At 41.4% G+C, this 16,088-nt stretch overlaps 1 protein-coding gene across 1 annotated transcript; it reads right to left on the reverse strand.

The window, feature by feature from the left end:
• Positions 1-11,210: 11,210 nt before the first annotated feature.
• On the reverse strand, positions 11,211-12,587 carry LOC132471537 (BTB/POZ domain-containing protein KCTD12-like). The gene has a single exon (XM_060070641.1). The coding sequence runs from the start codon at positions 12,522-12,524 to the stop codon at positions 11,751-11,753; it is 774 nt and encodes a 257-aa protein (XP_059926624.1). The 5' UTR covers positions 12,525-12,587; the 3' UTR covers positions 11,211-11,750.
• Positions 12,588-16,088: the final 3,501 nt, after the last annotated feature.

A 16,088-nucleotide genomic window follows, 5' to 3' on the forward strand; every position in this document is an offset into this window, starting at 1 on the left:
TTAACTCTGTTAAAATTGGTTTGCGTTAACGCCGTTAATAACGCGTTTAACTGACAGCACTAAGGAAAACGGCTAAAACGATTGTATGCTTTATTGTGCATGCAAATATTTTCATAATGCCTTTCCTAAATAAACAAAATACGCAGTTTATTATAGCTTTAAATAGCTACCTGACTGCTGTGCTGATTATCCCCAAACATCTAAAGTTCCATTTAAGTTATTTCAGAGTAAAATTAGTATAAGTTTACCGTTCTCAATTAATGCGCTAGCTGGCTTATCGTCTCTAAAATTAGTAACCATAGCAACGGAACCGTAGTCAAAGCCGTTTACAATTTATTGCAACACCGTAACAATGAGTGATTTCAACATTTCTTTTAATTTATTTGGAGAATAGGACAACTTCAATGACTGAAAGTTGTAGCTATGGTCCGTCCTAATTACTGGGGGAGTGAACAACATTTCAACGGGCGTGTAATGGTGGTTTCCGGGTATTAGTCAGACCCTCAAGCGTAACCAGGGAAACGAAACAAAGCTGAGCGGACTATAATACCTCCCGCTACCTCCCGTTCTAAAATCGTAGCTATGGTCCGTCCTAATTACTGGAGGAGTGAACAACGTTTCAACGGGCGTGTAAAGGTGGTTCCGGGTATTAGTCAGACCCTCAGGCGTAACCAGGGAAACAAAGTTATGTTTTGTGGAAAACTTTATATTTGGATTGTAAAACGCATGAAAATATAAATTAATGGTCTTAATTTGGTCACTGTTGGTAAGTGACCATGGTATAAGCGGGATAATGCCCCTTCGAGGTGTCCATTATCAGGAATTAATGGACGACGTTAATGTTGCCTCCGCGAAGTCCATTAATCGTCGGGCATTATCCCTTACATATGAACCACCTCTAAGACATTTCCTTCAAGAGTGGACACTGTGGGGACAGTTTGAGGTACTTTCTTAGAGTTTGAAAACGACATTTGTTTAGTTTTTTCAGTGTTGAGGTTTTAGTTTTAGTTGCAGGAGTGTGTGCTGGACTACATCAAAAGCTTTCTGCAGAGATTCAACAGCTCTAGCAGGAGTTGATCCAAAACAGTAAATAATTGTGTCATCTGCATAAAAATGCATGTTAGCATCTGAAACATTTTTTCCCAAATCATAATGAACAAGAGGGGTCCTAATATTGAACCCTGTGGCACCCCATTGTGGACACTCACAAATTCAGAACACAGACCAACATATTTAATACACTGAGTCCTGTCACTAAAATAATCTTTGAACCAGGAAACTACATGATTTGAAAAACCCAAGCAAAGAAGCCTACGCTTTAAAACAGCATGGTCCACATTGTCAAAAGCCTTTGACAGATCAATAAAAAGTGAAGCAGAGTGCTGCTTATCAAGAGCAACTAATATATCATTGATCACTTTTGTAGCTGCAGTGATGGTACTGTGCTTTTTCCTGAAGCCTGATTGCAGTTTTGAGAGAAGATCATTGGAGGTTAGAAACTCTTTTAACTGATCACACACAAGAGATTCAAGAATTTTTTACAAGGCACACAGATTTGATATTGGCCTGTAGTTAGTTAAAGCTGCTGGATCACCTCCTTTTAATAAGGGGGTAACAAAAGCTGACTTCCAAACAGGTGGAATATCTTTGTTTTCGATTGAGAGATTAAAAAGGATTGTAAGAGGCTGTGCTACAAAATCAGCTGCTATTTTTAAAAAGTAAGGCTCTATTGAATCAGGTCCAGGGGATTTTCTGCTATCCAATGTTTTGAATGCTTGATGCACTTGCTGCAAAGTAAAAGGTAAGAAATTAAAGGGTTCTCCTGAAAACCTTGAAGCTTCTGTGCAGGGAGACATAGGGGCAGCTCCTGTAGAGTCAAACAAAGAACCAGATGATACAAAATGATTGTTAAAACAATTTAGAACCTCAGTTCTATCATAGACTGGGACCGAGTCTTTTAGAACAAATGTCGGAAGAGCCTGAGGACTTTTACTTACATATATAGATTTAATTACTTTCCAAAATTTCTGTGGATTATTAAGGTTCTCAGTTGTGACAGATAAGTAATATTCAGATTTAGCCTTTTTGATAAGGGAAGTGCATTTTTTCCTTAGTTGCCTGAAAATAGACCAGTCAGAGGCAAAATCACTTTTTCTGGCTTTGGCCCATGCCACATTACGTTGATGGATGGTATCTGACAACTCTGGGGAAAACCAGGGATTAACTCGTCCCTTAACCCTGAATTTGCCGATGGGGGCATGTTTATTTACAATTTTCACAGAATGTCCAAGCTAACTCCACATCCGGCAAAAGACCTATGTGCCCCCAATTTACCAAAGACAAATCATGATGAAAAGCCTGTTCATTAAATATTTTTTAATTCCCCTTGAAAATAATGCGTGGTTTACGTTCGGTTTTTTTTGTGTCCCTGCAAGTAGCAACAACACAATGATCACTCAAATCATTGCAGAAAACTCCCAAGGATAAGAATTTATGAGGAACATTTGTTAGAATTAAATCAATCAAAGTGGACTTTTCAGAATTTTTTAGATTTGGCCTCTTAGGTAGGTTGACCAGCTGGATAAGATTAATAGTCACAGAAAGTCCAAAACTGCATTTAGCCAATCCCAATTCAGATCTCCAGCCATTAAAAGCTCAATATAATTTAATTTGGACAAAAGATCCTGCAATGACGATAATGCCTCCTTTGTGGCAGATGGAGGCCAATAGCACCCGACAACATAGAGAGGGACTTTGCTATTTCCACCTTCAATGCCAAAAATTAAAATTGCTTACAGATAGACTCGGACAGAACAATTGAAGCATCAAATCTTGATTTGACGAAAATGGCTACACCACCACCTTTCTTGGGCCTATCAGTACGATAAACATTGTATCCGAGTATGCTAATGTCTTCAAGTTTCTGAGATGATCACAATGTCTGCATCTGTTGATCTAACCCACATTCTGATCATGTCCATCTTTGGTACTAAGCTGCGCACATTAAGATGAATATATTTGAGACCAGACATTAATTTAAAATCAGCGGGAGTCTGGATACATTGCAATTCGGGACCAGGGTTTGATTGCACATCTCCAGACAGAAGTAAGAGTAGTACAATCATCACTCCTCACATTCGTCTCGCATTACATTTTGACGCAGTTTTTTCATGTGTTAAAGCCAGGCAATGCTTTTCCTTAAGGGAAAGAGTAAGATTATATAAAGTGAAAAAACGTAGAAGTTTAGGTAAGTCCCTAGGTGGGTCCGACCACAGGTTTGAGGCCCAAACCAAATCAGACTGTGGTTGCTGAAAATCAGTGGCGGCTGGTGGTCAACATTTTTGGTGAAGCAAACCCCGCCGACCGACGCACCGAAACGAGCGCATACCTAACCCTCCACCCCTGGGTAACATAACTGGAAAGGAAAGACATTCAGCCTATCTTTTCTTTCCCTAACTGTTCTCCTCCAATTCCTGCTGTACTGCATTCTGATGTCCTCTCTCTCCTGTTCTTCCCTCCAGACAATTAGGGTTAAATCACTACAAAATATGAAAATACAAAAGTTATTGTAAAGATGATACATAGAGGTTATTTACGAGGTACTGTATTGTTTACTTCAATGAATACATTGTTGCTGGTCACAGAGCTGTATTGTTAAATCGTCCCTTTTTTTTACCCTAACATTTAAAAGTTAAAGTGAAGTAACCACCTTGCTAGGCCACAAGAAAACATGCCTAACCTAGCTCTCACCTTCCAGTTAAATTCTGCCCTCCTGGTCTTCCTGGCGAAGTGGTCAATAACTCTGTCATACCAGCTGGGAGTTCCTTTTAAGGATTTGACTGTTTTCCTTTCAATTGCAACAAATGCCAAGTTTCGCAGACGCTCCTGTCCTATGGTATTGCGTGTGTAAGTTTTAAGACGTTTTAGACATGAAAAACATCGTTTAGGGGGTGTTTGGCGGTGACACACAGAATGTGTACAACGGGAAAGCAGTGTTACTGTTCTTAACTTTCCTAGCATCGTAAACATTTGTTTCCCATGCCAATAAAGCTTAATTGAATAGAGAGGGAGGGAGGGAGAGAGATATAGATGAAGAGAGTGATATATATTTAGAGAGAACCAGAACGAATGAGAGACGGTGTCACATTTATTTCCATTGCTGGTGCTGTCAGAAGGGATTTACTCTGAAAATGTCTGGGGTCTGTAGTGGAGGGTTGGGGTAAGGTTTTTATCGGGTTCTCTAAAGGGAGTTCAGAGAGGTCAGTCAGCCATCCGCTCCTGAGGGAGATGCCTGCTGAGATTACAGGTTAGACGCGGACACACTGTCTGCTCCCCTACGCATCCTGTTCCAGAGTCAAGGCTTCTTAAATCAACCGCTTCAAATTTAACTTGAATAAACCCCCCTGAGCTCTTTCAGTACATTATGGTTTTTCACTGAGCAGAAACTTCTATTTAAAACGACCTCCAGTGAATTCAGATGCATGTCATTAAGCAGCATGGTAGGGTCAGGGAGTCTGGCTTGAGGATGCCTTGCTACCTTTGAATTGCAGACATTAGGGATCGAACCCAATATGTTTCAGCTATGTGTCCTTATACTCTATCCACTAGACTACCCTGTGTGTGTGTATACAATACAATGCAATACAATACAACTTTATTAATCTCACCAGGGGCAATTTGTTTGAGCAGCTTGTTGTACATACAGTTACATACAAACAACAAATACACATGCACTACGGAGCATTTAGTAGTTGAATTGCAGAGGGGATGAACGACTTGGAATGGCGGTTAGTTCTGCAAGCAGGTAAAGCGTAGTGACACCCTGATGACCTGATGTATGTACATGTATTTCATCTGGTTAGATGTTGCTTAAGGCTTGACAAACTCAACATAGCGCTTCTACTTGCCTTTCTCTCTAGCTCTGGAGTGTGTCTTACCACAAATTACATGCTCTAGCTGTACAATTTGTCTTACCACAGATGACATTCTCTATCGCTCTAGATGTTGTCTTGCCTCAAGTTACACTCTCTAGCTGAGTTTGTCTTACCAGATGTTAGGTCACATTCAAGTTGGTTTTGGTCTGTTCATCTTGCATTACACAAACCAGCTCTAAAATACATCAAATAAATGTGATTTCTCCATACTCCATACACACATGACTTCACGGGAGTTTAACAGTGTGTTTAACAGTTAACTAGCAGTGGGGGGAGGACCACCACTATCTGCAGCAGCCAGGAAGTAGTGGGGGTGGCCATAGAGATGTCTGGAAAGTGTCTGCACTAGGACACTCTGACACTGTCCAGAGTACAGTGGTAAGCAGGCGGCAAACCTTATTCAGAAAACCTATTTTCGGTCAGAAGATTAGCCAACTAGCTATTTAGCCAGCCTTCCAGCCAAACTAACATCTAGCCAGAAAACAGCAAGTCATTCTGAAAACCAGTAATTAAAAAATTCAGTAAGCCAATCAATCAGTGAGGCAACTAGACAGTCATTAAGATAACAAGTCAGGCACCAAGCTTCCAGCAAATTTATGGATACACATCCGAGGAAACTTGAAAAACATCAACCATAAAGAAAACACTCAAAACTATGAATGATATACTCTCTTTCTCTCTCTCCCTCTCTCTCACATACAGACACGCTCCGTTCACAGATTATATCAGCCCAACTGCAAAACTGTGTGTGTGTGTGTGTGTGTGTGTGTGTCTGTGTGCTTTATGGGCATCAATTTGGTATCCCCTTGTGAAACATGCACACTTGTGGAAAGGGGATCTCTGGCATAGTTTATTCATGGTTTTGAAACCAGGTTCCTGTGTCTTGGCCTTTCAGACCTTTATTTTGTAGTTGCCGGGAGGAGGGGGGAGTGCTTCCTGTCAACCCAGGATCCTTTGTTCCCTGTGGCTGAGTGATGCTGGCAGCCTTTACCTCTCTGTTCACCAGAGCCAGCTGGGACCAGCTGGCTCCCGGTCTGCTGCTGGGGTCCCGGGGAGTCAACTGCAGTACAACCACCTTTACAAACACACACACTCATTCTCTTTCTGTCCTAATGTCCCTCTCTCTCTGTTTCTTTCTTAATGACTCTCTCCCTCCCTCTCTCTATCCTAATGTCTCTTCCTCTCTCTATCACTCTGTCTCTCTGAATGATGTCATCTCTATCAAATACTGAATAATTCAGCCCAGTCTCACCTGGTCAACAACTACTAATTAAATGGTTATAATTGTCCTAGTTTCTGTTTAGCTATTTTATAGGCCAAGATGAAAGTGACAATTTCAGTAAAAAGGCTGAGTGGACTTGGTAAATGAGATAGAAACCAGTAAACCAGTGACCAATTGAAGTGCGTCCTTATGCTGGGGACTGATGAGTAACATGGAAGACCTTGTGATGTATAGCTGGATTTTAGCAAGACTGCTGGCTGCTTCTTTGGACCAAAGGCAGCGGAATCACTTACTGTCATGCATCCTCATAGATTGATAAAATACGATTTCACACATACTTAAAGAAAGAAGAATAGCTTAAGCCCTTTATAGCTGAAATCATCAGCCTATTCTAAAGCTACATTTTTCAATCGTACCTAAAACGACCCATATAGTATGGGTGCGGAAGAACCACCACATCACACCCATCCTCAAATCCCTCCACTGGCTTCCTGTCCAGTACAGGATCCAATTCAAGATCTCCCTTCTGTCCCACCAGTGCCTCCATGGCACTGCCCCCCTATACCTCAAAGAACTCATCACCCCCCATTCCTCCTCACGCCATCTCCGCTCTGGACAGGCCAACCTCCTCCAGCTTCCGAGGAGAAGGCTCCGAACTATGGGCGACCGCGCCTTCTGCTCAGCTGCACCCAGTCTGTGGAATACTCTCCCTGACCATCTAAGGGCCCCACAGACTGTGGATTATTTTAAAAAAGGCCTAAAAACCCATCTTTTTAGAAAAGCCTTTGGCTAAACTGCTATTTATTTATTTATTTATTTATTTTTTGTTGCATTTTTCTATTTTCTTTTAATGTGCATTGTAGCACTTTGAGATCATTGAATTGATATAAAGTGTGTTATAAATAAAATGTATTATTATTATATAAGGGTTCGCATATCAAATAAACAGCAATATGTCACGTATGTCAAGTTTCTGCCTGCCAAAACAAAATGGATTACATTCGTGTAATTCTCAGATCAAACAACATTCTACATTCACCATCAACAAGGTTAATTTAATAAATTATTTTTTGAATGATAAATTGTAAGATAATCATGACAAATTCATTCCATGAAACCAGGGGAACATGTGGATGAATTTGGGTTTCTCAAACCCAAATTCATCTAAAGGAGGTCAAAGGTGCATGACCTACTGTACATAAGTAGTATAAGGGTAAATAGGCTTATACTGCGGTGGTTTAAAATCCCCATTTCCGGCGGGATGGAGATATAACCCTGTGCATTAAGGCGTGTAAACAAAGCTGGCCTGTGGAAACGTTTTTTGTAGTTAGGCCGTTGGGAGAGACATCGCGATATGGAATCTTTGATGATCCTTTGGGAGTCACTTTCTCCAGGGCTAGAGAATTGATAAACAAATTGATAATTTAAGTAGATCTTAAAGGCATTATTCATGTTAAACGGACCAGATGTCTCTATCTCACTCTAAAGTCATTCTGTGTCCACATGAATGGTGTGTTTGTGTGTGTACTTCTCATAGGTCTATTTGAGGTCTAATATAGGTCACATTTTTGTACTCTTTTGAAAATCTTTATCATCTTCCTTTTACTTTATTGATGCATTCACGCTTCAAAAACCTTTCTAGTGTTATTTATTTGTCATGGTTATCTTGTACAAAAAGGTTATACATAAAATTTAACTCATAATAAACTTTTGTTTCTTTGATCTATGCGGTTGTGTTTCTATAAGTAAATGAGGGTTGTGCTTCTGTGTGAGGACGGTTTGTGTTTCCATAGGATTCTGAATCTATCTTAAGGCAGGTTGTGTTTCTATAGGGCTGTTTTTCTAATGAAAGTTTCTGTTTCTATTCGAGGAAAGGTTGGGCTTCCATAGGGTTTTGATTCTATGTTTGGCCAGGTTGTGATTTTATGTTAGGCAAGGATGTGTTTACATAGGGCTGTGATTCCATGTTAGCTGTGTTTCTAGAGGGTTGCGTTTCTAAGGACAGGTTTGGGTTCAATAGCTTGTTTAGCTTGTGTTCCTATTTAAGGACAGGTTGTGTATTTGACCTTGTGTTGCACCTTGGCAGAAAATCTGTACGTCCTGAGACCAATTTCTGCTAGCTCCTCGGAAGAATGTTCTCAAGTCTTTAATTTCCTGTTTCACTCCCATGTAGTCTGAGGAGACGCGATTTTCCACAGTTTTCCCACACCAGAGCCTCATACTCTCCAGTGACTTTGCTTTCTGATATTCGTTCAGAAACGATACTGGAGATGGTTGCTTAAACAATGTTAACTGAAACTGTCCAGCTTTGGAAAAGTGTCAGGGAATGACCTGTGAAAGAGCAGATCATTGCTCTGGTGTTTCAGAGCTATAGCGATGCACTGTGCCTGGAAAAGAAACGACCTGAGAATTAAAAAATAAATGCGACAAAGAACACACACCCCTTTATATGCGTTTGTTGTTGATAAACTCTATAGTGCATTCAAACACACACATTGACTCATAACCTAAGTAAGTTTACTGTGTGTGGTGAAGACAAACAGCCAAAGTGTTCAAGGCTTGTATTCTCAGATACGTTAATGAGCACACAATCCTAATGGTTAGCCAAACATGACTCACAATGCCTTTCCGATGCATTCAGGTGCTTAGCAAACACACACAGTGTCCGCGTCTTTAGCCACCCAGGACTTCTCTGTTTGGTCTCGTTATCTATGTTTTCCTACATTAGGGATGCTTAAAAGCAAGCTGTTTTTGCTCCCTAGCAGTAAAATGTTGTTAACAGCGGAGGAGTTTGCTGTGTCAAAGCAAGAGAGACACTTAGCCCCTGAGGATTGTTTAACGGAGGTCTGAGAGTAGCTGTGAATACAGGACAGTCAATGGATTAGGAATGTGTTTAGACACGCTGAGAAGAAGCAGACGTGAGAGGGTATATAATTAAATACTTAGTGCGGGGACTATTAAGTTATAAAAACTTGATTGACCTGGCTGACCTCTTGTCACTAAGGCATGGAAACATGATCCCATTTAGATACTAGGATGTGTGGAATATCCTGACCAAACCTCATACACACATGTGATATATACATTAGAGGGCTGCTCCCGATCAATGATTTTCCAAGTTCACTAGAAGTTCAAGACATTTAGTCAACTGGTCGTTAAACGTTTTTAGTAATTAATAAAATATATGTTTGGGTATTAGAAAATGGTTCAAGTTCCAGGTGTAAGAAATAATTGTATAGCTTACTTAATAATTGTAAAAAGTAAAAACAAGCGCAAGCACAAAGAGAAGCTGACTGTTAATGACACCGGCAAAAGTGGCATTACTCTCGGCTATATCCCATTAGAGTGGCCATGCTAAGACATGGTTGCTTTTTCCTGCAACCATCCGACCAATGAAAAGTTGGTTGATTAATACTCTTCTCCTCGATTATTGTTGGTCGACGATTAGGGGCAGCCCTACTACATTAGGGCATGAATATACTAGACCATGATGACATTAATTCGTTCATCACTCATGATAGTGTTTATTCAGACCACTCACTCTCTTTTTCGAATAGAATTCTAGAGTTGAACCAAGAGAAGACGCTCTCTCTCAATCTTTCTCTGAATAGCCAGAGTTGAACACTCTCTCTCTCTCCTAGAGGTCTCTCACTCTTATAGTAAAGATTATCCACTCAAAGCCTATCTCACTCTCTCTCTGTCTTTCTCTCTCTGTCTGTCAATCTATCTGGTAACAGGATGTGAGAACTCAGCCAGAGAGTACTTCCTTGTACTCCTTGCTAATTCACACTATAGGAATAGAAATGTCTGTGCCTCTCTCCTCCCTGTCTTTCGCCCCCAAAGTTAAAAATATTTGAGATAGCACTCTTTCTCCCATTTTCTTTCTTTCTTTCTTTCTTTCTTTCTTTCTTTCCTAGATAGTCGTTTCTCTTTCTCTCTTATACACTCTACTCTCAGTTCAATTCAATTAAAGGTCTTCTTTGGAATGGATAATGTAATCTTACATTACCAAGCACAACATTTTATTATTTGCTTTAGCTTTGAGCTACATTTAGTGATCTCTCTCCTCTCTCATTCTCTCTCTCGTCTTAGAGAATAGGATATTGTATTGCGGAAAGGTCTCCATGGGGCTTTAACCCCACGCTAGTTAGACAGAACATACTTCCTGTCTGAAGAGATAGTCGTGTTCATCTTCCTGTCCAGATGCTGTCTTCAGCTGACAATGGCGCCAATCATGCATCATTGGGCATCTACTCAAGATGTCATGGCCGTGTGGTTTGTGTGTGTGGAGTGAGTATGTTTTGTGTGTGTATGTGTAGGGTGGGTGGGGGGCAGGGTGTGTGTGCATTATGTACTTGTGTTAAAATGTGCATGTGTGTGGTTATGGGAGGGATTAGTGTGTGTGTTTGGTGCAGATGGTGGATGGTTCAGCGTTGTTGAGGATAGGTCATCGGTATTATATTATATTCTATGGTAAACCTAATAAGCAATATTATCTCCTGGCCTACAAGTTACTATAGGCCTCGAGTGAGTCAGCAACTTGTGTTGAAAATAAAAGGAGGATGAAATTCATGGTGTCATGTTTATTTCAAAAGCCTAAAGGGAAGTAAACTGTATTCTATTTCTGCAATTATGCGTAGACTCTGTATGCCAGCTTCAGTAGCAGGAATTACGAGTGGGTTGTCTAGCAACAGGAAGGTTGCTTTCACGGTCCCTTGCTCCTCCTAAGTATCTAGGTGTCCCAGAGCAATTCACCTAACCCTAACTGCTCACGACAAGATGGCTGTGGCTTTGCATGGTTGCCACCGCTGTTGGTTTATGAATGTTTGTATGAGAGGAAATAATTGTGTGTTGCCACACGTAAGAGCAATGTGGTCCATTTGCCAATTAAGCTAATTCATCAGCGGGTTGCAAGCTTAATTTGCTCTCGGGGTTAGCCTTGTTGGAGCTCTTTGTGCTAGGTCCGATAGAGCTACGTGTCGTTATCGTCATGAAACATATTCTATAGATACGTTTTGGATACTTTTCATGTAAATCAATTGGAAAACTGAAAGTGAGATTTTGTTATGACTTTATTTCAGCAACAGATTTAAAACAATGACATTAGGTAGAATAGACAAAAAACTCTTAAGAACAACATTCATAACTGGATAATAACTCATTTTAAAACCAATAAGCATAAACATTGGCGTCCAGATTCAAGCCATCTAGGCATGCTATTAATTTCTCTTCAGGAAAAACGGCCGGTGGCCAAACTAACGGCCGTATTCATTCACTAATAGAAAGTTTTGTTAAGACGAACTGTCACCTTAACTCACTATTAGTAAAAAGTTAGACTTTATTTATTTTACCGAGACTACCTGTCGTGCGGCCAAAATTAAATGTTACGACCTTTAGACTAAAGAACCACAGCTAGCTAACCGTTTGACGTTTTCTTCAAGATCTTGGACGGTTGCCAACGGATACCCAAACAAATAGGCTACTAACGATATAGCCTACGTCTTCGAGCAACCCGCCTTACACGAAATGTTTTGTCTTCTTAAAGTTCAATCAACGATGATAAATCTAATATAAACTGTGCTACATTCTGGTCTTCACCGGGAGAAAACGTACTCGGTGTAGCTGGTCCAGATCTTGTCTTCGTTGGGGTCGTTGCTGGTGTAGGCGCACGTACCGGTGGAGCTACAAGCCACCATGCGGAGTCCAGTTTCCGCCAATTGATCGAACGCCTGCTCCAGAAAGTTGTACTTGAGGTAGTACCTGGCCGTGTACTTGTCCGGGGGGCGGTCGGGGTCGCGACTCTCGTTCAATGTGTCCCCAAACACCTCCTTCACTAAGGAGATTTTACCACAAACTGTAATCCTGGCCACTCTCCGGAACCTTGCGTCGGTTTGGAAGTCCCGTCCGATGGTATACGTACCCCGGTAACCGATGGTAACGTAACCAGTTCGGACCCCGAGTGGGTTCCCCAGGGGCCCAACCACTGGGCTGACAGCGGACACGGCAGAGTGGGGGCTGTCCACTTCGCTGTCCCCATCGAGGCGCTTGGAGAAGTCGTGCAGAAGAAAGAAATCTGCTTCTTTTTGTAAGCGTCCCCTTTCTCTGAACGAGTCCGGCAGAACGAAGTTCGAGTCCCTTAAATAATCCAAGATGTAGCGGAACAAAAAGCCGTCCCGGTCGAAGAAGAAGCGTCCGCCGCTGTCCCTGGCTGCGAACTTGGGAGATCCCTGAGAGAAGGTGTTCCACAGCAGGGAGTTTGGGACCGCGTTTAGGGTCTCCAGCCGAGTCGTGTAAATCTGTCCTCCGATGTTCAACTCGACGATCTCCGGGAAGGAGGAGGAGGAAACCTGGCTGTCGCTCAGCGCCATCTACGCATTGGTGTGGGAGGACTGCGTGCTGGATGTGAAGTAGCAACATGGTAGTTTATACTGAAGTTTATAGGCTATGGTTGGAGTTGTTCCGTGTGGGAGGAGTAAGGACGGACTGTTAACTCTTCACGGTGGAGTAGCGTGAGAACAGAGTGATGGAATCGGTTCCAGCTGGCTGTGTGAAATAGCCATATCCCACACACAGCTTGTATTTTGTACATAAGTTCAACTTTGACTCAGCACGCCATGCGTCCATGTGCTGTTATGATAGATGAAGGCTATATAATTGTTTTATAAGCATTGTAAACATTTGCCGAAAAATAGATAGGCCTAGATGGAAATTGTTGGACGAAGCCAAAACGTCCAATAAAGTATGGTCTCATAAGGTAAAGATGGCACTGGTTAATAATAGAATTCAGATTTGACATGATGGAAACACATGACAGCAGAGTATAAAGCCAGTAATTGCAAATTGGTGTTTGTTATTCCTTGGTGGTTTAGTTTATTCAAAAGTATATCTTTTGAAGATCGTGAACGGTTTAAAGAGGAATGAATTACTGAATGAAGAGTAGTGGGAAACAGGTCTCAGAAAAGCGGTTTGTTGTGAGAGGGGGACATCTAGTGGAAAACAGACGAAACTATATTTTGCTCTCACACACACAGGCACACACACTTATTAAATACTTCTCAACCGACTACGTTATTAAATCATCATTTTCTAATATATTTAGAATATTTTCATAATAAGTGGGCTACATTAATATTATTGAAAGGACGTCATGCAAAAGACCGTTTTAAACCGTTTATAATCCTTAACATCCTTTACAGTCACAATGGGCTTTGGTTAAGTGGCTGCAAATAATCAGTTATCTCCTTCCAGATGTGTTGCTTCAAGCCTATAGCAAGGGTTTTATTTCTCTCTGTCTATGCACTGGTAAAGGTCAGATCATTAGACCTGGGAGGCTCCCTGGAGTGTGGAAAGGTTATGGAGACGCGACTGATTTAAAGAGGAAACCCTTCTCTTTCCCACTACTGTTCTTGGTAAAGTGTCTCATTCAGCCATCAAAATATGTGACAGATAAGGGTCACCACTTTTAAAAACAGTGATTTTCACTAGTGATTTTACAGACAGTAAGATGGACTTGGTCAATACTTCCCTCTGGCGGACTGCAGCCTTACTACTCCATTCAAACCCTTGGACGAGTAGGTCTCACCCATCAAAGAGAGAACTACTTTTCTCTGCAATGGTCTCTTTTTCTGTAAATAACCTCTCTAAATCAGGTTGGATTTCTCTTCAAAATGATACCAATTCCTTAAAAAAGTAGGAAATGTACGTATATATTATTATTATATATTTATTTTATAATATATATAATATAGCCTATATATTTAGCCTAAACATATGTTCTATGTTGAATTGTTCATACATTTTTCTAATTATTAAATATATTTATTTAATTGATTTATATATATATCCTATGTGTATGTTCTATGTGTACATCTTTCATACAAAGGCTTCATACTAACCGTACATTTTTGAGGAAAATCAAAGATACAAATAAGATGCTTTGTGTGTAAAAGAGATGTTGGTTGAGATGGTAGATAGCTAGGCGTTTAGTGACAGATTTTATTAGCATAGAACATGTAAACAGCTGTGATGTGTAACTGGAATCGATTCAGAAATGTGTGAATTACTGCTCTAATGCGTTTGTCTATATTTCCTTGACTATAGAATTGTGTGTTTGTGTGTTTTTTTGGGTAACTTTGTTTCTCTACATCTGCATTTGTGTGTGTGTGTGTGTGTGTGTGTGTGTGTGTGTGTGTGTGTGTGTGTGTGTGTGTGTGTGTGTGTGTGTGTGTGTGTGTGTGTGTGTGTGTGTGTGTGTGTGTGAGAGAAGTAATGTCACCAGCTGCATGCGGCCCAACGCAGCGATGCTAGCTCTCCTGTCAATCATTTAATGGCGTGTGCGTTGGCGCGTATACTCGTCTGTCTGACCTCCCTGGCCCTCCCTACACCTCCCACCCAATCTGTCCATCTGAAACTCTGTCCTCTCCCCTTTCCCGTTCTTCTCTCTCCGCTCTTCCACCCGCTTTGTTCATCTATCCCTTATCTCCTCTCCTCCATCCTCTTTCCTATCTCCATTCTTCTCTCTCCCTCACGGTCTGTCCATTTCACTATTCACTAGTCTCTCCATTCTCCTTCTCCTCCTTCCTCTCTTGTACCCGATCCGAACATCTTAAACTCACTACTCTCCCCTCTTTCCTCTCTCCTCTACCAGCCTCTTTCCTCTCTATACCCGGTATGTCTATCTGGAACTCTCCCTTCTTTGCATTTTTAGCCTCTGAGCCCTTGCTCATCACTCCCTCTCTTTGCTGGAGCCTTGGAAATATACAAAAACAGTTTGCAGTGACTCTGTTTTGGTATCTGAGATTACTTTACAGACTACTTATTTTAGGGATTAGTCAGTGTTTTAGGATCAGATGTTCAGTGAGGGTCATCTATGTACAAAACCCCTGTGACAATCAAACTAAAGTAGTCACACAATATTATCTTTAATGTTTCATGTTTTACTCATATATGCTAGATTATCATATAACTTCTGCTTTGACAAAATGTATGACGCTCCTATCCCGCCGTCTTGGGTGTTCCGTCTCAACCTTTCTCTCTCTCCTTCTTTGAATTTTTGACCCTGAAACTCTACCATCTGCATCACAGAGGTCAACGTGTGTCTTTTTGTGTGTATGTTTTGTATGTGCTGATCGAAAAATTACCATTTGACAAAACGTTATAATTAAAGTCCAACTATTGTTAACTTATATTTCATCATATGCAAGTGTACACACACTGTATACCCCCACGCACACACATACGTACACACTGTACACTCATGCACACAACACAGACACACAGATGATATGACTAGGCATGGTGTGGTGAAAGAGCGGCGTTTTTGTGCCTGTGTGTGTGTGTGTGTTTGTGTATGTGCGCACAAACCAGTCTGTGTGTTTGAGTTGGGGTGTGTGTTCTCTTGTCACCTTCTCTCAGGGTTAAGGTAGCGCTCTTCAATCTACTCTAATGGAAGCGCTGGCTCGGACTCATCCTGCTATTGACAATAAAGACACGATAACAACCCCTGCCTCTGACTCAAAGGAAGGGAGAAGGGTCCAGCTGCAGGCTTGGGCGTTTCCGTCATGACACAAGAACGCCCTTTAGGCGTTCCTGGTAGCGTTTCATCGACCAATCACGAGGTGTATCGTAAGGCATACTGGGTTTCGCAAGGCATACTGCGAAGCACGGTCGCAAGGCATACTATGCTTTCCTTCCTTAATGGCAATTTTACCTCTCTCATTCGATTTAGCAATCATGGAGCCCCCACTTGGCTAACGTTAGTTCTAGGCTACCCGTAGGCCTACTTGAAACTGCTGTTTGAGAAAATCTAACTAGCGTATGTTTCGGATGTTGACAGCCGTGCGAAGAAGAAGGGGTTCGGTGTTGACTAGCCCAATATGTCCATGGTGTGGACTTGGGACCGTTAAATATCCCAGGATGCATTTCGCATTACG

This window comes from Gadus macrocephalus, chromosome 14, assembly GCF_031168955.1.
Source record: "Gadus macrocephalus chromosome 14, ASM3116895v1".
Classification (NCBI taxonomy): Eukaryota; Metazoa; Chordata; class Actinopteri; order Gadiformes; family Gadidae; genus Gadus; species Gadus macrocephalus.

Bases quoted from the DNA above. Each gene is read 5' to 3' on its own strand.
- LOC132471537 (XM_060070641.1), bottom strand. From the start codon at position 12,524: ATGGCGCTGAGCGACAGCCAGGTTTCCTCCTCCTCCTTCCCGGAGATC.